The 21,320-nt window shown below is 67.9% G+C and overlaps 5 protein-coding genes across 17 annotated transcripts; 4 read left to right on the top strand and 1 right to left on the bottom strand.

Moving 5' to 3' along the window:
• The first annotated feature begins 170 nt into the window (after window positions 1-170).
• Window positions 171-2,083, top strand: LOC102161013 (ring finger protein-like). Its single transcript, XM_085001884.1, has 2 exons — window positions 171-411; window positions 837-2,083. The coding sequence occupies exon 2, from the start codon at window positions 920-922 to the stop codon at window positions 1,283-1,285; it is 366 nt and encodes a 121-aa protein (XP_084858010.1). The 5' UTR covers window positions 171-411; window positions 837-919; the 3' UTR covers window positions 1,286-2,083.
• Window positions 2,084-2,604: 521 nt separating this feature from the next.
• RNF208 (ring finger protein 208) lies at window positions 2,605-4,547 on the bottom strand. Its single transcript, XM_005652750.4, has 2 exons — window positions 4,336-4,547; window positions 2,605-4,092 (listed from the first exon to the last, which is right to left on the bottom strand). The coding sequence occupies exon 2, from the start codon at window positions 3,561-3,563 to the stop codon at window positions 2,766-2,768; it is 798 nt and encodes a 265-aa protein (XP_005652807.1). The 5' UTR covers window positions 3,564-4,092; window positions 4,336-4,547; the 3' UTR covers window positions 2,605-2,765.
• Window positions 3,814-8,331, top strand: CYSRT1 (cysteine rich tail 1). 2 transcript variants are annotated; one of them, XM_003122346.5, is made up of 4 exons: window positions 3,814-4,098; window positions 4,991-5,093; window positions 7,076-7,366; window positions 7,666-8,331. In XM_003122346.5, the coding sequence occupies exon 4, from the start codon at window positions 7,673-7,675 to the stop codon at window positions 8,069-8,071; it is 399 nt and encodes a 132-aa protein (XP_003122394.1). In that variant the 5' UTR covers window positions 3,814-4,098; window positions 4,991-5,093; window positions 7,076-7,366; window positions 7,666-7,672; the 3' UTR covers window positions 8,072-8,331. The 2 variants fall into 2 exon arrangements, with proteins under 2 accessions (XP_003122394.1, XP_084857998.1); XM_085001872.1 differs by lacking the exons at window positions 3,814-4,098; window positions 4,991-5,093 and having other exon boundaries at window positions 7,307-7,370; window positions 7,666-8,276.
• An 896-nt stretch (window positions 8,332-9,227) lies between these two features.
• Window positions 9,228-12,575, top strand: RNF224 (ring finger protein 224). The gene is made up of 2 exons (XM_021081194.2): window positions 9,228-10,113; window positions 10,379-12,575. The coding sequence occupies exon 2, from the start codon at window positions 10,380-10,382 to the stop codon at window positions 10,851-10,853; it is 474 nt and encodes a 157-aa protein (XP_020936853.1). The 5' UTR covers window positions 9,228-10,113; window position 10,379; the 3' UTR covers window positions 10,854-12,575.
• SLC34A3 (solute carrier family 34 member 3) lies at window positions 12,540-20,986 on the top strand. Of its 12 annotated transcripts, XR_014830583.1 has the most exons (16): window positions 12,540-13,163; window positions 13,285-13,392; window positions 13,626-13,766; window positions 14,104-14,232; window positions 14,314-14,457; window positions 14,531-14,642; window positions 14,734-14,929; window positions 15,137-15,226; window positions 15,320-15,413; window positions 15,497-15,664; window positions 15,742-15,858; window positions 15,933-16,057; window positions 17,301-17,347; window positions 18,424-18,576; window positions 19,041-19,095; window positions 20,560-20,986. XR_014830583.1 is itself a non-coding variant. In XM_085001364.1 (14 exons), the coding sequence occupies exons 2-14, from the start codon at window positions 13,308-13,310 to the stop codon at window positions 17,815-17,817; spliced, it is 1,581 nt and encodes a 526-aa protein (XP_084857490.1). In that variant the 5' UTR covers window positions 12,540-13,163; window positions 13,285-13,307; the 3' UTR covers window positions 17,818-17,865. The 12 variants fall into 12 exon arrangements, 11 of the variants coding, with proteins under 11 accessions (XP_084857490.1, XP_084857505.1, XP_084857470.1 ...); XM_085001364.1 differs by lacking the exons at window positions 18,424-18,576; window positions 19,041-19,095; window positions 20,560-20,986 and adding an exon at window positions 17,685-17,865; XM_085001379.1 differs by lacking the exons at window positions 18,424-18,576; window positions 19,041-19,095; window positions 20,560-20,986 and adding an exon at window positions 17,685-17,865 and having other exon boundaries at window positions 13,677-13,766.
• Window positions 20,987-21,320: the final 334 nt, after the last annotated feature.

Consider the following 21,320-nt stretch of genomic DNA (forward strand, 5'->3'; position numbering starts at 1 on the left):
GGGCCCTGGCCCTGACGGCCAAGCACTGTGGGGGTGGGGGCGCTGGCTGGGAGGCATCTGCTGGCATGGACTGTCCCTTCCCAGCCCGGGCGGGGGCAGGGGGCAGGGCGGGCCCAGGATCAGAGCAGGTGTGGGCGGTGGCCCCGCCCCTGGGAGGGGACTTCCTGTTGGAGGAGTTGGGCCGGCCTGCCCACACCGCCACCACCGCCACCACCACCGTTGCACCTGGGATCCGGCTCTGTCCTCCCTGGCTGACGGGGACGATCCTGTTGGGGTCGGCACGCTGGGCCCAGAAGCTGGCTGAAGCTGGCACGGGGGCCCAAGTGACGTTGACTGAGAGGGACGAGCGCTACCAGCTGCGCTTCCTGACAGGGCCTGTCAGAGCCGGGAGAAGGCAGCCGTTGCGGCAAGGTCAGTGCCAGACTTGCCCCAGCCCTGGAGGCCGCCCTGACCTTCAAGGCTCCAACCACCCGCCACTGTCTCTGTCGCCACCCTGGGGTCCTCACCCACCCATCCTGACTCCTGCCCTGGGGCCCCCACCCATGGCCCCACTGATCTCAGCTCTGGGCTCCCTCATTTGCCTCTGGCCTCCCTGGGCCCTGAGGACCTGGACCCGCTGTGCCAAGTGCTGGTACACGGTGGGTCAGAGGGCAGGGCCCTCGGGAACCCTCAAGATGCCAGGATTCCAGACAGTGAACCCCTGCTGGGGGCCAGGCCCATGGAGAACGAGGAGGGGCAGCTGGGGGAGGAGGACGAGTGCCCCATCTGCACAGAGCCCTATGGGCCCGGAGAGCACCGCCTGGCCCCACTGAACTGTGGTCACGGCCTGTGCGCAGGGTGCCTGCACCGGCTGCTGGGCACAGCCCCCAGTGCTGACCTGGGCCGGGTGCGCTGCCCGCTGTGTCGCCAGAAAACACCCATGCTCGAGTGGGAGATCTGCCGCCTGCAGGAGGAGCTGCTACAGGCCGATGGGCCCCAGCGGCCACCACCTGCCGCCCCCCCGCCGCCCCCCCGCCGGGGCCCGGGGCCCTGGGGCTCCCTAGAGCACCGCTACCAGCTGCGCTTCCTGACAGGGCCTGTCGGTGGCCGAGGCTGCCTGCCCTTCCTGCCCTGCCCGCCCTGCCTGGGCACCTGGCTCTGGGCCCTGCGGGAACGGGGGCCCTGCGCCCGCCGCCTGGCGCTGCTGGGCCTGCTGGCCCTTGAGCTGCTGGGCCTGCTGCTCATCTTCACGCCGCTCGTGCTGCTGGGTCTGCTCTTGGTGCTGCTGGACAGCTCCCGCCGCTGAGCAGCGCCTACTGTGTGTGCCACTGGCTGGCCTGGGAGAGCCATGGCCACCAGCGGACAGAAGGCCCGGACTGACCCGAAGCCTGGGTGCCCTGAGGGCCTCGGGGGCACCTTGCCTTGAGGCCTAATGACCAGGCAGAAGAACCCCAGGTCGACCAGAGCACTTGCCTTCAATCGAGACCCAGGACTGGAGCCCAGGGCGCCTGCCCCCCTCGGAGCCTGTGTTCAGCATCTGCCCCAGCCAGAGACTCCAAACTGCCCTTCTGCCCAGACATGGGCCACCGGTGCCCCAGGGCAGCACAGAGGTCTCTGACCGGGGCCCCAAGCGCTCCTCGGTGGACAGGCACCACGCTGCCACCTGGCCTGGCTGCGAGAGGGGCAGTGCCCAGTGGACAACAAAGTGAACAGAGGCACCTGGCAGTGGGTGGAGCCCAGGCAGGGGCCGCGGCGCCTACTTGCCCATGTCCCAGATAAGGGCCGGCATGTGTCCCCTGAAGGTCAGGGCAGTCGCCGGGAGGGGACTGTGCAGCAGGGGCCAGACTGGGAGCTGAGCGGCAGCCCTGAGCCACTGGTGGGGTCAGCAGTGCCCCTCAGCTGCAGGGGATGTGGGCCCAGCCGGGCCCTGGAGCCAGACAGCACCGCACCGGGTCCCAACTCTGCCCCCGATGCCCTGCAGCGTCCCACCGCTGAGCCTGGGGCCTTTACCTGAGGGACAGAGACCATCACGGCGCCATTTCGTGGGCCTGCCCGGCACGCGAGCTGGCTCTCAATAAATAGCATCCGCTGCGGCCCTGCTGTATTGCACCGTTGTCAACTTCCTCTGCCTTCATCAACCAGGGACAGAGTCCCTTCGTATGACCGCAGCCAGCCATTGTCCCAACCCCGGCTCAGAGCGGGCCCAAGGCCATTCTCACACAACCTCTGAAGGTCAGGGAAGCACCAGGAGCCAGCTGGGCTGAGGGTCCCCCTTCGGCTGCGCTCACATCCTGTGGCCGGTGCAGAGGGGATGTCCTCCCGTGCCCAGCTGGGCCTGCCTTGCACACCTGCCCACACGCTCCTGCCTGGCACGTCCAGCTGGCCCTGCACAGATGCCTGGCGCATTCACGCACACGTGCACACACACGTCGGCCCAGCCTTCCCGAGCAGCATGCCTGGCCCGGCCTGGCGCCTGGTGAGCAGAACAGGCTGACCCCGAGCAGCACTGGGCCTCCCTCTGGCTGCTCCAACCTGGACCCTGTCAGGGCAGCCCTGGGAGCCCACCCTGGCCCAGGCCAGAGTGCAGGCCTAGGCAGTCTTCAGTCCAGGGAACAAGTTGCAAACTTTGGCAAAGAGTTTTAATGGCAAAGTTGGCTGCAGCGACAATGCCACGCGGGTAGGGGCCAGAAGCTGTGGTGCGCAAGGGGTCAGCAGGCAACAGGGCAGGGCCGATCCCTGAAGAAGCGGCGAGCGAGGGCGGGTGGGCGGCGGCAGCTGGGCAGACGCTACATGATGGAGCAGGCGGACAGCGGGTTCCGCACGTGGCAGGTGCACGCGGCCCCGCAGTACTGCCGGAAGGTCTGGTAGCAGCTGCCCTCAGGCTCGCCCCCCCACTGGCCACCGGACGGGGCGGTCAGCGCCTCGGGAGGCAGGCGGCTCAAGATGGACGTGTTGACGGCCAGCGCAGCCAGGCCGTAGTCAGTGAAGAGCACAGTCTCACGGCGGCAGGTGGGGCAAGAGATGAACTTGTACTTGGGGCAAGACTCGTAGAGAATCTGCAGGCACTGCTCGCAGACAGAGTGCAGGCAGGACAGCACGCGGGGCCGCCGCTGAGTGACGTTGTACGTGTGCCCGCAGGTGGGGCACTCCAGAGGCTCGCCCGCGGCTGGCGCCGAGGCTGCCGGGCCGCCCGAGGCCGCAGAGCCCGGCCGGATCACGTACTGATTCGCGATGACCTCGTCTGCCGGCGCCACTCGGGGGAAGCCCAGCTCCGCGCTGCCCTTGCGGGGCCGGCGTGGCAGAGGCGGGGTGCGGGGCGCCCCTTCCAAGGCAGGCATGTCCCCCCCACATGCCTGGTTGGCGATGATCTCCGTGTCTGAGGGCCAGGCTCGCTTGGGCGCCAGAGCGGGGGTGGGCCGGGGCGCAGGTGGGAAGCAGGGGGCGGCCGCCGGCAGCTCGGGGAACTTCTCGGGGTGCACGATCTTCATGGCCTCCATCTTGAGGATGACATGGGGGCCCTTCAGGCAGGACATGAGGAAGCCTGGCCAGCCACTGCCCGCCTCGGGCCCGGGGTCAGCCGGCATCCGGCTGTCTCCAGTCAGGCTGGGCGTTCGGGTGGGTGGGGGAGTTGGGTGGGGCCGGGGGGGAGGCGAGGGGGCAGCATCCTGGTCCCGCCAGGCCTGGTGGGGACCCTGGCTGCTCTGTGGACTCCTGGGGGAGGCTGGCAAGAGCTTGGGTGGGAGGGCCCCCCCCAGCGGCCACAGCGGCTTCTCGGGTCCAGTCCTAGGAGGAGGAGGGAGAGGCGGGGGAGGAGGAGAGGTGCAGGGGCAGGGGGGTGTGGGAGGCTGCCCTGGGCTGGAAGTTGGGCCCAGGGACTCACCCAGGGTCTCTGGCTGCTGAGGCTGGCGAGGGGGCGTTGGGGGGGGTCCCCCTGCAGCCGAGATCAGCAGTCCCCGGGCCGGGACATCCGGGCAGGCAGGGGCTAGGTGGGCCCCATGGCTCCAGGACAGGGCGCCCAGGGAAGGCAGCTAGCCTGAGCCCTGGCTGCCGAAGGACTCGGGCCGCAGGCTCGGCGGCGGCGGGAGCAGAGGAGAGGCCTGGACCGGGCCCGAGCTGCAGGTGAGAGACAGCGCGAGGGCAGCAGCGCCCGGGCCCACCCTCGCCCTCGCCCTCGCCCTCGCCCTCGCCCTCGCCCTCGCCCTGCACAAAAGGCTGGGTGCCCGACCCTGCCCCTGACCCTCGCTGGACTCGGAACCTAGCCCCGTCCCCAGGCCCCGCCCCCAAGAGCCGACCTCTCCTCCGGAGCCGGGGCCGGCGAGCGGCGACCCCGCGCCGTCCCGCCCCGCCCGCGCTCACCTGCCCCAGCCTGGCGTCCCCGGGCCGCGCGCCGCCGCCGCAGAGGTTGTCTCAAAGGCAGGCCCGGATGCGGCGCCCGCGCCTTAGCCCGGCGGCTCCGGCGGCTCCGGCGGCTCCGGCGGCGACCTCGGGCGATGGCGGGGCCGCGGCGGCTCCCGGGGGCGCGGGGCGCGGGGCGCGGGTCTCGGCGCGGCGGCGGCGGCGGCGGCAGCGGCGGCGGCGGCGGCGGCGGCAGGTGCGTGCCGAGCGTGGCGCGCTCTGCGGCGGAGGCGCGGGGACCGCAGTGCGCGCGGCGCCCGCCCGCGCTCGCAGCGCCACCCCCAGTCTGGGGACCCGCGCGGGGTCCGCGGGGCGGGGCCAGGCTCTCAGCTGCCCCTCGATCCACCAAGGGCCCTGCGCCCGCTCTCGGGGTCGCCCTTCTCCCTCCGGCCGCGTGCGGATCAGGAGCCCCGCGGCGTCCCCCCTCCCGCCTCCCCCGGCCCCGCCTGGCGGACCCTGAGTCCTAGTCAAGTCCCCCTCCCCAATTCCGGAAGGGATAGCTCGCTTGGAGATCTCACGAAGTCAGAGAGAGAAGGGGTTCCCAGACCCAGCGAGGGACTGACTGCCTTGTGTCTCCCCGCCCCAGAGTCAGGGTCTCTGCTTGTGCTTCCGCTAGGCCACGGCCAGGCTCTTCTGGCTCACAGGTGCACCAGGCTTAGTGTCCAGCGCTGGAGGCTGAGAGGGCGGTGTGACCAGAGGAGGACGTGCAGGGGCAGGAAGTAGGTACCAGGGGGCGCGGGGGTGGGGGGAGCTGGGGAAGGCTCCAAGGACAGGACGCTTGGCCAGATGGGTGGTGTGAGGGGTTTGCGGAAGGTCAGACAGCTGGACAGGCCGCCGTGGGGCAGTGCACGGAGGACAGGTGCCTACACTGGGCGAGGTGGCCCTTTCGGCATCCCAGCAGGTCACCACGTGTCCCACATACAGTTGTGTGTCATACAGTTGTCACCTGACCCCACCCAGCAGAGAGGCCCCATTCCTTTCTGCTTCTTCCTGAGGCCAGGCTTCCCTGCCCCCTGGGGTACACCCTCCGCCTGTGAGGAGCCCTCAGGTGAGAGGGAGGACAGAGGACACGCTGGCCACTACAGGGAAGGGGACCAGGGCTGCAGGGGCCCCCAGGGTGACAGTCCCTCACCTGCCAGGGCTACCACGTGTAATGCTGGCACTCCTTGGATCAGCACTGGCCCCTGCGCCTGACCCCGGACCGTCCCCACCTGGCCACGGCCCCTCTGTGCAGCCACACTGCACCTGGCCGTAGGCCTAGCCCCGAGTCCTGTCAGGCTGCCGAGCCGAGAGGTCGGCGACCCTGACGAAGGGGCCCACATGGGCAAAACGGGCTAGAGAGGCAACCCCGGCCCATAGGCTTGACTTTGCTGCTCTTGGCCACCTCAGACTAGGGCCCGCGCCCCAGTTTCCTCCACCGTTCAGGGAGAGCGAGTGTGAGAGGTGTCAGGTGAGCAGGTGCCCCGTGGGAGGGGCAGCGATGGCCTTATCGGGCCCTAGCATAACTGAGGCAGCATAATTGGCCACGGGAGAGCTGGGGGCTCCAGCCTCACGCAAGGCCTCTGCTCATCTACAGGCCAGCTCAGTTTGGGCGCGCATCCAAGCTGGTACCGCCACCAAGCCCCACCCCTTGCCCAAGGCCCCGCCCCTAGGGTTGACGTCCAACCAGGTGCAAGCCTCCCGCCTTGAGCCCGCCCAAGTCCACGCCTCCCTGAGCCTAGCGGATCAGAGCTGGGGCAGCCCAAGCCGGATCCAGGACGGTCTGGGGCCGGCTGACCCCGAACAGGGTGTTTAGGGAAACCCTCAAGCGCGGAGGCTTCTGGGGAAGAAAGTTCCTACAGGTCGTCCCCGACCTCGGCCTGGTTTGCGCATGCGCCAGCCTCCTGCTCTCCAAGAGGGGCAGGGTCCGTAGGCGGTGGGCGGTGCTTCCGGCGCCTGCGCAGTGGGCCACTGTTGTCCTCCCAAATCCCGGGCTACCCGGCCAGCGGCCGCCCCCACGGTCTGGTAACGCATCGGCAGAACTCGTGTCGGGGCTGGTCTGACCCGCCCCACGCAGCTCACTCTGGTCACCTGGCTTCTCGGTCAAGTCTGACTTGATCCCGCCCTTCCTGGGGCTTACCCCCGGAGCGCCAAGGACTAGAAGTGCGGGTCCAGCCCACACCTACTGCCCGGGTCGGCCCGGGGGGCGGGGGGTGCGGAGGGGGAGCTCGCATCTATTGTCACCTCTGCATGCAGTGACCCTGTATGGCAGGATCTATGCGCCACTTTACACATGAAGGTGGGAGAGGGCCCAGGGGCCCAGGATGGGGACCCTGAAGGGGGCGCTTCTGGCCCAGGAGTCCACCAACCAGAGGTTAACTGTAGTTTCAGAAGTGAGCTAGAAGCGGCGCTTGCGTAGGAAGCCCATGCCGCAGATCATAAGTTTTATGGGCAAAGGTGTGTAAATCAAACTTTTTTTATCAGTTTAAAAAAAAAAAAAAAACAGCAAATCTCGGAACATTGTAACACCTTGATCTCTGCCTGCCAGGTAGAGGCAGGGTCACAGGGAGCACCTGTACTCTCTGCTTCAGAGCAGGGGCTTCGGGCGTGTGAAGGGTGGCTGGGACCGCAAGACCACCTGCAGGCCCCCCCCCCGGGGGGGGGGCGTGCTGTGGGCCTGAACCCAGGCTCGCTTCCTGTCCTGCTTTCTGGTGAGCTGCAGATCCTTGGAGGGCCAGGACATGCCCCGGATGCGTTGAGGATGAATCACCCAGGCTGGCAATGTCCCTCGGAGCCCTGGCGGTGGTCACCCGCCCATCCAGAGAAGGAAGGGTGGGTGGCCACTGTGCCCAAGAAGCTGGGGCCTCCTGTTTCCTGGGAACCCCATCTCTGAGCCCCGCCCATAGCCCCACCCTCCCCAGGAGGGAAAAGGCAGCAGCCAGCCGCTCAGCTCACAGGTGCTGGGACCTGACCCAGAGCACAGGAGGACAGACTGCTGCCGTCACCCCTTCAGGTGGGTCCTGGGCTTGAGGGGCTTCCCTGCACTGGGGCCTCTCCCCCGCAGAGCCAGCTGAGCTCCATCTCCCAGCCTCCTGCACCCTGCTGCCAGCTCTATGGCAGGACACAGGTGGGGGTGGGAGTGGGGGTGGGGGGTAGCTGGGAGGTGCCGGCCCTTGCTCTCCCTGTGCTCTGCTCACCTGCACCGGCTCTGACGCTGGGCCTCACGCATTCCTTCGCGGACTGGCTTTGCTCAGGGCTGTGGGCGGTCCCCTCCACTGAGTTGATAGCATCTCCCCTGCCCATCCCTGCCAGGCCGGCCATGGACCCCCAGGAGATGGTCGTCAAGAACCCCTTTGCCCACATCAGCATCCCGAGGGCACACCTGCGGCCTGAGCTGGGGCAGCAGCTGGAGGTGGCTCCATTCTGTCCGGAGTCCCAGGCTCTGCCTGGGGGGTCCTGCACCCTGGAGCCCACCGAGGAGAACACAGGGCCCAAGGGTGCCAAGGGTGCTGCTCCCTTCCAGGGCCAGCAGGCCTGGCAGCAGCCCAGCAACCCCTATGGCAGTGGGCCGCGCCCGTCAGGACTGACCTATGCGGGGCTGCCACCGATTGGGCGTGGGGATGACATTGCCCACCACTGCTGCTGCTGCCCCTGCTGCTCCTGCTGCCACTGCCCCCGCTTCTGCCGTTGCCACAGCTGCTGCTGCGTCATCTCCTAGCCCGGCCCCCGCTGGGCCACGGAGCCTGCCTCGGGACCCCCGGCATGGCAGCCGCAGCAGGGCCTGGACAGTCGGGACAGCCACTGGGCTGTTGTAATGGGCTCTGGCTGCTCCCCACTCTGGACAGAGACAGCTGCCCGCCATGAAGGCTGCCCTCTCAGCTCAGGCCCCCGAAACAGAGCCCCTGTCGTGACGGCAGCCGCGGGGTCACGTCTCTTCAAGGCCCCAGGCCCAGGCAATAAAGCAGAGTGAGCACTGTTTCCACAGTTCTGCTCCTTTGCGCCGCCCCTTTGGGAGGTGTCCCAGCTAGGGGACACCACAGGCCAGCGGCTTCTGTGGGACATTCAGGGATGGGGAAGCCACTGCCTCGGGACAGCGTAAACCGCACCGCCCTCTCAGGGCGGCCGGAGGCCAGACAGGAAGGCCGGCCAGGCCTGAGTTTGAGCTGCCTGCCTTCCCTGGGGCTGAGGTCAAGTCTGGGAGGCAGGTCAGTCTGCGGGTCAGACAGCAGGAGGATGCTGCGTGTGGCACTGCAGACGGAGCCCAAGAGGCCTCCAGCGAGAGGACCAGGTGGGTGGCACAGTGGTGGATGGGACCCGCGCTGGAGGCTTCCCAGGCGGGGAACCCCCGTGCCAGCACCAAGCCCTGCGCGTCCTGAGGCACTGCTCTGCCTCAGCTGGGGCATTTTTCTGGCTTCTCGCAAAACATCCAGTCCCTGAACACCTGCTGCGCGCTGCTCCCGCTGTCCTGCCTCTGAGGTCTGGGCTTCCAGAGGTGGGCAGAGAAGGCGCCGGGCCAGACCCAGCTCCCACCCAGCGGAGCAGCTTAGAGGCCCAGCGGGGGATGTGTGGGGCACAGGGCTGCTTGGCACTGGCATTGCCTCAGTGCTGGGGTGAGGCCGGGATGCCGGCGAGAAGAGCGAGCACTGGGCCCCCTGACGTTGCCGGGGGAGCAGGCCCAGCTGGCCTCGCAGGACAGACAGGTCCTGGTGCCGGGCCTCTCCTGAGCCCTGGTGACTGGCCGCACGGCAGGACCCATCTCTGGGTGGAGGCAGACCTGTCACTGGCCTGACTACATGGGGACTCAGGTGTGCCCCCACTGAAAGCTCACCCCACCCAGGCCAAACACAAAAACCTGTCCAACCAGTCCAGGAGCCGGAGGACTGCCTGGTGGTAGGAGTTAGGAGGGGCTCCTCTGGCCCTTGGCCTCCTCCAGCAGGGCCGAGAGGATTCTGGGGTCCCAACCCGGCCCCAGCCCGTCCCCACACGCCCCATCCTGCTGTACCCACAGTCCTCGTCATCGCAGGCTGGCCCTGGGGCTTTGGCCAGGCAGATGCTGGGTTGGGGGGTGGCCTCTGACGGGGGCGTCCGGGGCTGCCCACGGTGCCCTGCACCTCAGAGAGTCTCTGGGGGCCTCTCTGTGTGGGCGGGATCCTCGCACTTGCGCTTGAGGGCCTCCTTGGAGCCCCGTGATGGGAACGTGACAGGCTCAGCCCAGGCAGGGACATGGACACACACGCTGTGATTGAGCCGCTGAGAAGCAGGGCTCTTCAGAGCTCTGAGCAGGTGGGGGTCCTGGCAGGCTTCCTGGAAGAGGTGATGCTTGAACGGAAAGCTGAAGAAGAGGCATTATCACCCAGGTCGAAGCTTTCCCATCGTGAGGTTGCGGGGGGCACGGTTAGCATGCAGGAGGGGTGGGCACAGGTTTGGAGCTCTGAAGCAGGAAGATGGGCAATGGTGAGTGGCAAAGCCAGGCCTTGGTGCGGGGTTAGCGGAGCTGGCTTTGGACAGGGAGGGGGCGGGGCAGGCTGAGTGGGGGGGGCACCTTATCTCCTGCCCCGTTGGTGGTGCTGGTGGATCCAGTTGCAAGCTCTTTGAGGCTGAAAGGGGAGCCCGCGCCCTCGCGCCCCCCCTTCCCCCGCAGCCACCAGCTGCCTCCCCGCTGACTGGTCCGTGTTCAGCCAGTAACGCGAGCCCTGAGAGGGGAGCTGCGGCAGCCCCGGGTCCCTGCCACCCCAGGCCACACAGTGGAGCCGAATGCAGGTAAGAGAGGCCACCTGTGGTGGGTGGGTGCTGGGATGGCTCAGGCGGCCCATGGAGAGACCAGGCAGTAGGCCAGGATGCCGCCCAGCTGACAGCCCCAGGCATTCAGCTAAGCCCCTGGCATCCACTGGCCCCACTGGCCACCATCCACCCTCCCATGTCTGCAGACACTTGGGCTCCTGTCCGGGTGCCGGGGCCCCAACCGGGCAAGACACTTGCTGAGGCAGACGGGGCGGGCGGTGGCTTCACTGCATGCCTCCCCCAGGATGCGACAGCCAGAGGGTCTCCGGGCCTCCCGAGAGGGCACAGCCGCTGGCCCCCAGCGAGGAGACTGCATCATTTGCTACTCGGCCTACGACCTCGCGGGCCACCTACCCCGCCGCCTCTACTGCGGTCACACTTTCTGCCAGGCGTGCGTGCGGCGGCTGGACGCGCCAGCCCATGAGCAGCGCTGGATCCTGTGCCCACAGTGCCGCCAGAGCACGCCTACACCCCGGGGAGGGGTGGCCATGCTGGACCTCGACCTGGCCGCCTTCCTGGCCATCAAGGCCGAGCGGGAGCCGTCCCGCACGGAACCCCAATCCCCCATGCCCCTCAAAAGCGGCAGTGCCACCATCACTCAGCAGCCAGGCCAGCTCTGCCCCCCCTTGGGCCCCCAGCCCCGCTTCCCCCAGCCCCGCCGCTGCTGCTGGGGCTGTGGCAGCTTCTGCTGGGACCCCCTGGGCGACCCTCAGGTCTGAGTTCAGTTCTGGCCGCTGCCACTCCTGGCAGGGGAGCTGCTGCCAGCAGTGTGCTGGCCTCGGAGCTTCTGACCGCAGCACTGCCTGCCCAGGACAGCCCGAGGGCAGAGCGTCCTGGGTGCCATCCCAGCTGTTCACCCTGGGGCCACAGCCTAAGGTCGGGAGCTGTGCTCACAGCAACAGAAGAGGTTTCCAGAGGCCGGGATCCTGGAAAATGCCCAGGCCCCACATTAGCACGCACGCCGGGCCAGGGTGCCACTGCCAGAGTCGCCCGCGAGCCAGGTCCCGGTCTGGACCCAGCTCAGAGGATACCTCCTGGAAGGGGCTGGGGGCTGGTCCTCGGGCCCTGGGCTGCAGGCCGGAGGGGCAGGGCCCGGCAAGGGCTGTTCCCGGCCACGCTGCAGCGGGTCTCCCTGCTCCACAAAAGATCCCAGAGGTGGGAGCCGGGAGCCGAGCGAGGGCCACTGTCTTCACCTCTGGCCTGTGCAGCAGCCCTGCCAGGTCCATTCACTCCTCCAGGCTCAGGAGCTCCCACTGCGTGCCAGACACTGCGTCCCAAGGGTCCCCTGCAGGCACAGTCCCTGCTGCCACAGGTGTCCAAGGAGCCCCAGGCCCAGGGACAGTGGGGACCCACCTGCGACAGCCCTGGCCCCAGGCCGGACCTCCTCTGGGCCCTCAGCTGCCTTCTGCCTCCCGGCGGCCACCGCACAAACACCGCAGAGGGACCAGAGCGAGGGCTGGAGACCGTGGGCACCGACACCCACCCGTCAGGTGACAGGATGTGCGTCCTGATGGGGAAGGAGCTGCCCCTCTGGAGCCCCAGGAGACGGCGGGGCCCGCCTGGGGCAGGGGGCGGCAGGGCAGGGAGGCACGGACAGGAGAATGTGCTGAGAGGACAGCCAGGCACCGTCTTCCGCTCCAAGGACAAAGTCCCCTGCACGCAGCGAGCCGGTGGGCAGCAGCCGGTGCTGGGGAGGCCAGGCCCCAGGGCAGGGGTCGGCTGCAGCAGCCCAGGAGCACGGAGGGGACTGCCCCCAGTTATAGGCACCCCGCCAGCAGGGGGGCTGGTCCTGGCTCAGTGGTGGTGGAGAGAACAGGTGGCTGAGGCTCCTGGTCCCGGTGAGGCCGGGCAGTGGGTGGGGCAGTTATGTGGCCTGGTGGAGGGGCCTCGCCCACCCTCCCCACCCGCAGATGGAGGCAGGGCACCTGTGACCGTGACCACTACCGGCCACCCCTGGGGCCGAGCGTGCTGGGGGTGCTGTCAGGCTCAGCTGGCCTCGAACCCAGACCCGCCCTGGATGACCTCAGGGGCTGTTGCCCTCCCTGGCCACCTCCCGCTGGCTGGGCAGGAAAACGATCCTAAGGCCCACAGGGCCCAGGGCAGCCTTCCCAAGGGGTCCCTAGGCCAGCCGGCCAAAGTGCCCACACCCTGCCCTGGCTCGAGCAGGCACGTGCAGTGTCTGACAGTGTCACAGAGGTGGCTACTCTGGAAGTCCCGCCCTAAGGGCCAGCTGCACAGCCCTGCCACCCCTGGGGTGACAGCAGGACCTGACGAGGCAGGCACCGGGGCTGTGATGGTCCCCTGGGGGCCTCAGCTCCTGGGTAAACATTAATGGGACTCAGGAGACACAGCAGAGTCATGTGTGTGCGCCCGGAGGATCTTTGACCTGCAGCTGCTCCCGCCCCGTCTCCCGCCCGGAGGTGCCCCTCGCACTCACACAGGTAGGAGCTGCTAGGAACGGGCGGGGGCCCAGGGCACCGGGGTCAGGGTTGGGTGACCTCCAGGCCCGGGGCTTAGCCCCCCACCCCCACCCCGAGCCTCCAGGAGCTGAGGACCAGAGACCTGCTTGGGGGCGGAAGGAGGGAGGGGTGACAGCAAGCCCTGGAGGACCCGGGCCTTGGGGACTGGGGGCCGAGGTGGGGCTTGATGGGGGCTCCAGACCCAGCAGGCTGCCGAGGGAGGCTTGAGGTGGGGTGGGGGTGCCCAAGCCCCCTGTCCCCCTCTGCATCACTGAGGGTGGGGCCTTATCAAGTGGAGACGTTGCATCTGGTATCAAATGCCAAAGTCTACGCCGCGACCATCTGCAGCGGCCTCCGTGACACCTGATAGGAGAGGTCCCCGAGTTCCCGGCTCCCAGCACTTCCGGTCCACACCCCAGCACCTGGGCCGCCCACCAGGTCCTCTTCCAGCCAGGACCAGCCGCAGAGCCCGGGTGCCCTCAGCTCTGTCCCCGCAAAACTGGACCGGGCTCCTCTGACAGCCACTTGAGGTCCCTGCAGCCGTCTCCCTGTGGACAGAGGAAACAGAAGGTCACCAAGGCCAAGAGCGGGTGGGAAGGGAGGACAGCGGCGAGGTCTCAGGTCAGGACACCCCAGGACCTGGTGGGCAGAGGGGGGGAGGGGCTGCCTCTGACCTCCCTGCCCCCCACAGATCTGGACTTGGGCCCCAAATCCATGCCGAATTCCCTCACCGGCGGCCAGGTGCCCCCCCGTGCTCTGGACACAGTTGGCCTGGTGGACCAGGGTCTGGGAAATGCAGGTATCAGCAGCCCCAGCGTCCCCGGCCTTGGCCACCCCCTGGCCCCTGAGCCGCTGCTCTGGATGAGCTGGGAGGAGCAGCTCCAGCCCCTCCCCGGGAGAGCCCAGGGGGCTCCTGACAACCCCGGTCAGGGCTTGGCCAGACCAGTTAGAAGCCCCCTTTCCCTTCTGCTTCTGTCCCTTCCCCCAAGCCCATGACGTGACCCCTCCACCCCCTCCCGCCCCCACCCGAAGGTGCCCAGGAGACAGCCAGGTCCCTGGCCCTGCCTGACCCAACCCCTGCAGGGACCGCCGGTTCTGCTCCCACCTTGGAAGAGGGGGACACAGACCCCTGGGCCCTCCCCCAGCTGAAGGACACTGGCCAGTCCTGGAAAGGTAGGTCTGAAGGTGCCCCGCGAGCCTTCGCCTTGCTGAGTCTGAGGGCGGAGAGGCCTCCGGGAGAGAGAGGAAGGGGCCTCACGGAAACCTGCTGTGTGGACCACCGCGAGGGGCCCCTTGTCCCTTAGCTTGCCCTGCACACCCTGCCCCTCCCCGCTCCTGCTGGCTGTTAGGCGTCCGAGAGGCCCCCAGGAGCCGCCTGCCTGGCCATTCAGCAAAGGCGCAGAGGAGGGGACCCAGGCCCTGCCCTGGGCGGCGGGGAGAAGGAGCCCGGGAGGGTGCAGGGGAGGCAGGGCGGGGACCGGCTGGGGACAGCCCTGCCCTGTGTCCTCAGAGCTCAGCGTGACCGGCAGGGCGCTGCAGGTGGTGGTCGGCGTCCTCAAGGCCTGCGGGCTCCTGGGCGGCCTCTACCTCTTCATCTGCTCCCTGGACATCCTCAGCTCTGCCTTCCAGCTGCTGGGCAGTGAGTGACGGGCCGGGCGGCCAGGGGCAGGCCGGGCCGCCAGCCGTGCCCCACCTCAGCACGCGTCTCTCCCTGGCACAGGCAAAGTAGCCGGGGACGCCTTCAAGGACAACGTGGTGCTGTCCAACCCCGTGGCTGGGCTGGTCCTCGGCGTGCTGGTCACTGTCCTCGTGCAGAGCTCCAGCACGTCCTCCTCCATCGTGGTCAGCATGGTGGCCTCCAAGCGTGAGTGCCCCCTCCCCTCGTGGGATGGTGGTGGCTGGGTAGGGGGAGGGAGGCTGACACGGCACCCCCACAGTGCTGACCGTCCGGGCATCTGTGCCCATCATCATGGGTGTCAACGTGGGCACATCCATCACCAGCACCCTGGTCTCGATGGCACAGTCGGGGGACCGGGATGTGTTTCGGAGGTGAGTGGGCGGGGGGGGGGGGGGGGGGACCAGGGGCGGGGGCGGCGGCGGAGGCTGAGGCCTCCGACCACCTCACCCCATGTGACCTCAGGGCCTTCGGGGGCTCGGCCGTGCACGGCATTTTCAACTGGCTCACGGTGCTGGTCCTGCTGCCGCTAGAGAGCGCCGCCGCCCTGCTGGAGAGGCTCAGCGCTCTGACCCTGGGTGTCGCCAGCCTGCAGCCCGGGGGGCACGCACCAGACATCCTCAAGGTGCTGACCCGGCCGCTCACAGACCTTATTGTGCAGGTGAGGTGACTGCTGCTCCCGGCAGGACCTCCGCGGCCCCGCCCCGAGCCCTGGCACGAGGGGGCGGGTACTCCTGGGGAGGTGGCGGAGAGGGGCGGGGGCTGCCCTGGGCGGGGGAAGAGAGCGTAGTGGGCTGGGCTGCGCTCCTCTGAGTCCTAGGCAAGTCCTGCGGAGCCAGCCCGAGCGCCAGCCCCCTCTGTCCCGCAGCTGGACGCTGATGTGATCGTGGGCAGTGCCACGGGCAACACCACCAACAGTAGCCTCATTAAGAGATGGTGCGGCACCAGGGCGCAGCCGGTGAGGTGCCTCTGACCCCTGACCTCGCACCTGCTGCATGACCCAGGGCTGCCCATCCGGCCGTCCTGAGTCCTACCTGCCTCGCCCTCCCAGACCGCGGGGAACAGCAGCCACTGCGGAGCGGCCGGCGGCTGCGGCGGCCCGGGTCCCGAGAGGAACAGCTCTGCCCCGGAGGAGCTGCTGCCCTGTGAGGCCCGGCGCCCGCCCCCCGCCCCGCCCCCCGCCCCCCGCCCCTCCGCTGCCGCTCACCCGCCCCCGCCCGGTCCCCAGGCCGCCACCTGTTTGCGGGCACAGTGCTCACGGACCTGGCCGTGGGCTTCATCCTGCTGGCCGCCTCCCTGCTCGTGCTCTGCGCCTGCCTCGTCCTCATCGTCAAGCTGCTCAACTCCGTCCTGCGGGGCCGCATCGCCCAGGCCGTGCGGACGGTCCTCAATGCCGGTGCGGGGCGGGGCCTCGGGAGCCGAGGGGGCGGGGCCAGGAGGCGGGGCTGGGCGGGACCGGCTCCCCCTCCCCAGACTTCCCCTTCCCCTTCAGCTGGCTCAGCGGCTACCTGGCCATCCTGGTGGGTGCGGGCCTGACCTTCGTGCTCCAGAGCAGCAGTGTCTTCACCGCAGCCATCGTGCCACTCATGGGTGAGCACACTGGGCGGCACCTTGGCTGTGGGGAACGGGGCTCAGGGCTTGCGATGACCCCCGGCTCCCCCCAGGGGTCGGGGTGATCAGCCTGGACCGGGCCTACCCTCTCTTGCTGGGCTCCAACATCGGCACCACCACCACGGCCCTGCTGGCCGCCCTGGCCAGCCCTGCGGATACGCTGCTCAGTGGCGTCCAGGTACCCCCGCCCGCGCCCCCGCGCCCTCCCACTCCCAGGACAGGTCCTGGGCTTCCCCTCAGGCTCATCCTCCACCGCCGCCTGCGGCCCAGAGCCCCCCCCGCCCCCCCCCCCCCCCCCCCGCCCTGAGACCTCAGGCCCAAGCTCTCCTGGGACCCACCTCTGGCTGCCGCTCAAACCTGCGGCCCCACCTCCTGGGGCCCCAAGGGCATCTCTTAGGACCCCAGGCCCCCTCCCTTCCCCTGCCACCTCATCATTTCCCGCACCGTGCACCCCTGGGGCCCCCTCTTCCTTTCTCACGGCAGCTTCTCTGCACTCTCTCCTGCCTACTCCCGGCTGTGTTCCTTTGAGACCTCCTGGCCCTGAGGGAGGGGTGCTCAAGCCCCTCTCTATCCCTCAACCTCCAGGGCGCCCTCCACCCCCAGCAGCCCAAACCCAAAAGGACCCGGACTCACCATCCTCCTTCGGAGGCCCCACCCACCTGTGCCGGCTGCTCCCTGCATCCTGGCCCCCTCAGGACACCTGACTCTAGCCCCCAGCTGTGCGCTCCACACCCAGTCCTCTATGCCCCACTGCCCTGGCTGGGACCGCTCTCTTCCACTGTCTCTGTCTCAGCTCTGACAGCTGCAGCTCCTGAGAGCCTGGATCCAGCTGGGCTGCTGCCCGCTGGAAGGGGAGGCACCCCAGCCCTTCACAACTCCCATCTGCTCCCTTGCCTTGCCTCTATCTTTGTCTATTCAGAACCTCCCAGGGCAGGGCCCTGCTCCACCCCCTCCAGGAAGCCCTCCAGACTGTGCCCACCATACTGACTCAACTTCTCTGGCGACCCGTCTCTGGAGGGAGTTGTGTCCCCTCTGTGTGGGCCCCTGTAACTCCTCCCTACAGGAGCCAGGCCAGAGTCCGGGGCTGGGTGGCCAAACTCACTCAGGGATGAGGATAAGCAGGGTCGCTGTGGATGTCGCATCGGCGAAGCTAAGCCAGCTCTGGAGAAGGGCGAACCGCGGAACCATCAGTGATGCAGTTACCACACGGGGGGCTGTACTGGGCTTCTGACCCCCACAGTGCGGCGGGTGTGGGCGGAACGTGCCCTCCTAGGGGGCCATCTTGGCCAACAAGCAGAACCCCAGACAGACTTCGGTGCCCTTTCTGCCAGGAAGGGGAAGGGCAGGCATCATGGGGAGCCCAGAGGACCCTGAACCACTGAGTCCAGGCTCCTGACCCCCGCCTGCCCTCCGCCCCCCAGGTCGCCCTCATCCACTTCTTCTTCAACCTGATCGGCATCCTGTTGTGGTACGTGGTGCCCATCCTACGGCTGCCCATCCCACTGGCCAAGCACTTTGGGGACCTGACTGCCCGCTACCGCTGGGTGGCCATCGCCTACCTGTTGCTCGGCTTCTTGCTGCTGCCTCTGGCTGCCTTCGGGCTCTCCCTGGCGGGGGGTATCGTGCTGGCTGCAGTTGGGGGGCCCCTGGTGGTGCTGATTGTCCTCATCGTCCTGGTCACAGTCCTGCAGCGGCACCAGCCAGCCTGGCTGCCCCGCCGCTTGCGCTCCTGGGCCTGGCTGCCCCTCTGGCTCCGTTCTCTGGAGCCCTGGGACCGCCTGGTGAGCCGCTGCTGTCCCTGCCAGGTCTGCAGCCCTCCTCAGGCCGTGGCCAAGGAGGCCCACTGCTATGAGAACCCCGAGGTCCTGGCTTCCCAGCAGTTGTGAGGGGGTTGACCTCTGGGTGCCCTGGGGGATCCTAGAAGCTGTGGACTTCTGACTCACTCGGGTGGCTTTCTTAGCAAATAAACCAGACTCTGCCCAGGCATGGGTGGTCTTCTCTCTCCAACCAGGGCTGCCAGGGGGTGGAAGTGGGTTCCGCCGGCCTCCGGAGGGATCTGGGGGTGTAGCAGCGCCGATGCTGCCCCCCAGCGGATACTTGGGGGCCTGCGTTGAGACCGCGAGGGAGCTGGCCGCCCTCGAGGGGCGCCCACGCAGCTGACTCCAGATGGCCAGGGCTGTAGCTTATCTCCTCTCGGCCCCTGGGAACAGAAGGCCCTAAGTAGCAGTAGGTCCGGAGCTCGGAGACATCCTGCAGCAAGAATCTGGGCTCCTGAGTGGCTGGAGCCCTTCCGCGTGGGGTCAGGAGGGACGGGGGATTGGCTCTCCGGCGCCACTGCTCCGAGGACCCGCGCGGGCAGCTCCTGAGCCGTCCAGCCCCACTGTGGGCGGTCGGACTGGAGGACGTCATGTGGCCCTGGCGGGGCCCGAGTCCCGCAGGTGCATCGGGGCGTAGGGAGGGTTCAGGTAAGAACCGGGCGGCCCCGAGGCGCCCTACTCCTGCTCTCTCATCCCCGTTCCAACCCCGCTCTCTTTCTGGGTGCAGGGCTGCAGGGCAGGAGGCTGCCGGAGTGGCGCGTGGGAGGGAACGGGCCCACGGGGGCCCGGTGGTGCCCAGCTAGTACGCAGTATCCTGGGTCCGCCAGCTTCCACCTGGCCCACCGCCAGGGGCGCCACCTCACTCGCCTGGGCAGAGCAGGTACTCAGCGCCCCCCACCCCAGCAAGTGAGTCCTGCCCGCGACGCCTGGCACCTCTTGCACCTGGAGGCCCCAGCTATGCAGAACATCTCGGAAGGGGGGCCTCTGGGCCAGGTGCCCACGTGGGGGTGGCCAGCGGGAAGGGGTCGCCCCTGCCCTTGCCCACAGCGGGGCGGGTTTCCACACAGGAAGCCTTTTGTCTGTCCGCCAGCCGGTAACCCGACTCGCCTCCAGCCCAGGATTGCCCACAACCCCAGCCCGACCCATGCCACCACCTGGAGAGAGGAGCCTTGGCGTCTCTCACCCAGAACTGGTGCGCTGAGCCGGCCGAGCGGGCGCAGACCTGCTGGCACAGGGGCTGACCCTGCTCAGGGGCTGCTTTGCCCCGTTTGTAGTTTGCTGCTCTAGCAAGTCCCCTCCTTCAGTGCAAAGGTGCTGACCTAGTGGTGGGCACTTCCTTCCCAGCCCCCAGATCTGCCCGGCCAAACCCAGCCAGGGACAGGTGTGAGCGGTCAGGAAGGTGAGACCAGGGGACCCCAGGAGCGATGATGGCCCCTTGACCACGTTTCACTTCTCCTCAGTCCCCTCCGTGTCCCCCTGCCCCTCTCAGGCCCCTCTGTGCCCCCCAGCCCCTCAGGCCCCCTCCATGTCCCCAGCCCTCTCCGTGTCCCCCAGCCTCTCTCAGCCCTCCCCAGGTCTCCTGAGTCTGGGGTTCACCCTGGCCTTGGGAAGAGTTAGCCACCTGTTCTGAGAGTCACAAGGGGCTTCATGGGAGCAAGACCCCCGCGATAGGCTCACACCCCCCTCCTTTTGGCTTCCCCCCAATTTTGTGACCTCAGGATACACCAGGGGTTCTGCCATCAGCCTCCCTCCCATGGAAGTCCCCTGCGGAGGGGCTGGGCCTGGCTAGTTCCCATGGGACATGGTGGGGGGCCCCCCCCAGTGGGAAGGCACTGAGAGGGGAGGTCGGCACTCCCGCGCCTCTCCTTCCGGGGCGGGTGAGGCCGCCCACAAAGGCTCACTGCTGGGTCCTTTGAGGCTGAGGATCACTGTCTGCCTGCTGCTCCTGCCGGCGGTAACGCACCCTCCCGCTGGGACCATGGCCACGGGTAAACAGAGCCGTCGTTGTGGAAGCTTCCAACAGCTGCAGGCTGGGGCGGGAGGGGCGGGTGCCCGGCACCCCCGCAGTCCCGGCCCAGGCTTCCCTGGGTCTGGCCTGCTCTGCCCTGCATCCCACCAGGCCACAGACCCTCACTGGGCCCAGACACCTGGACCCGGGCCCTCTGCCCCACGCAAGGCCAGCTCTCCACGCTGTGGCAGAGGGCGGGGACCTGCAGGGCCTCCCCCCGCCAGCCCTGTGCAGCAGTGGCAACTGTGGTCCTTGGCTCAGAGCCACAGGGAGGCTCTGGCTGTCTTGTTCCCAGCCAGTGTTCACTTCCGAAAGGCAAGGCAGACAATCTGGTGCCCCGGAGAGAGCTCTGGGGCTCTCTCCCAGGTGAGTGACACAACCTCTCTTGTTTCCTGTAAAGGAGCAGTGCCGCACTGGACTCCCAGGCCCATGGGCACCAGTCACAGGGAGTGGGCCTGTACCAGTGGGGTCCCAGTCCAGGGGGCGGCTGAGGTGGGACGGTTTTGACAAACACCTCAAAGAGAAACCTCAGCAGGCTTTGCACAGCTCACTTGGAGAAAAATCGGAGCTTCTCCCTTTCTCACCAATTTGTGGATTTGTGACAATTTAATGCTACCAGGCCCAAGAACCCCCCTGCTGCAGTGCCAGGGCCTTGCAGACTGCTGTTTGGGCAGCTAAGCAACTTTGCAGGGCACTGTGAGAACCCAGAATGCCAGGCAGTGACCCTGCACACCCCATATGCCACAGCCTGTGGCCAGCAGAAACCAGACCCACCTTCCTGGACGGAGGGGGCTGGTCCCCAGGCCCCGCTGGGACTGACAAGCAGCACCTGGTACATGCTGACTCACCCTCCAGGTCAGGACTGCAGCCCCGAGGAGCACAGCGGCAGCCCACCCTCAGGGACGGGAAGGCGGCATCTATGCCAGCATGTGGCCTGACCCAACAGTGTCACCCACCACGAAGTGTACGGTGATGTGTCGCAACCCTGCAGTGTGCCATGACCCTGGGCATTACGGATTACATGGAGAGGAGGGAAACGGTTCTCTCTAGATAGAAATGACCAGGTATTGTCTTCAACGCCTTCGAGTTGGGGAGCAAAGGAGAGTAAGAACCTTACTGAGAAAATCAGAACCTAGAGCCCCCCCCCCCGCCCCCCCGTTTAGCACGGCAGGGAGACTGCACGGGAGGACCCAAGTAATTCATTGTGTTTTAAGATGTTTCCCAAATATAACGCAACTGTACTCTTTCTAGAACGATTGATTAAAGGTGTGACCGCATGTAATTTAACAGTTTTTCCTTCATAAGTTGGCCCCGCCTCCGCGAACAACACACAAAACGCAAAAGCAGTTGTCCACCCGGGCGTACCGATCCACGGTTGCCTAGAGGCCTGGGCGCCGCCCTGCTCTCCACGCAGCTCTGTGCACCCCTGGGGCCAAGGCACCAAGGCGACGGGCGCGGAGCCAGCGCGGTCTCCACAACAAGCCGCTGCCGGGCAGAGCCCCGTGCCGCCCCGCCCTCCTCTCCCCACCCGTGCCCACCTCTCCCCGCCTCGGCCCCTCGCCCCAGCCCCGCGCAGCGGGCCCACGTGCTCCCTCACCTTGCCCGCGACGGGTGCG

Source organism: Sus scrofa, chromosome 1, assembly GCF_054392235.1.
Source record: "Sus scrofa isolate SSC_HxYL_T2T_F1_AM1 chromosome 1, Sscrofa_HxYL_maternal_Yorkshire_Landrace_v2.0, whole genome shotgun sequence".
In the NCBI taxonomy this organism is placed as follows: domain Eukaryota; kingdom Metazoa; phylum Chordata; class Mammalia; order Artiodactyla; family Suidae; genus Sus; species Sus scrofa.

Excerpts from the sequence above, each read along its gene's own strand:
- CYSRT1 (XM_003122346.5), top strand. The coding sequence starts at position 7,673 with ATGGACCCCCAGGAGATGGTCGTCAAGAACCCCTTTGCCCACATCAGC.
- RNF224 (XM_021081194.2), top strand. The coding sequence starts at position 10,380 with ATGCGACAGCCAGAGGGTCTCCGGGCCTCCCGAGAGGGCACAGCCGCT.
- RNF208 (XM_005652750.4), bottom strand. The coding sequence starts at position 3,563 with ATGCCGGCTGACCCCGGGCCCGAGGCGGGCAGTGGCTGGCCAGGCTTC.
- SLC34A3 (XM_021081180.2), top strand. The coding sequence starts at position 13,308 with ATGCCGAATTCCCTCACCGGCGGCCAGGTGCCCCCCCGTGCTCTGGAC. Across the intron at positions 14,643-14,733 it reads GACCGGGATGTGTTTCGGAG|GGCCTTCGGGGGCTCGGCCG; the intron begins GTGAGTGGGCGG and ends ATGTGACCTCAG. Across the intron at positions 15,665-15,741 it reads GCGGACGGTCCTCAATGCCG|ACTTCCCCTTCCCCTTCAGC; the intron begins GTGCGGGGCGGG and ends CCCCCTCCCCAG.
- LOC102161013 (XM_085001884.1), top strand. The coding sequence starts at position 920 with ATGCTCGAGTGGGAGATCTGCCGCCTGCAGGAGGAGCTGCTACAGGCC.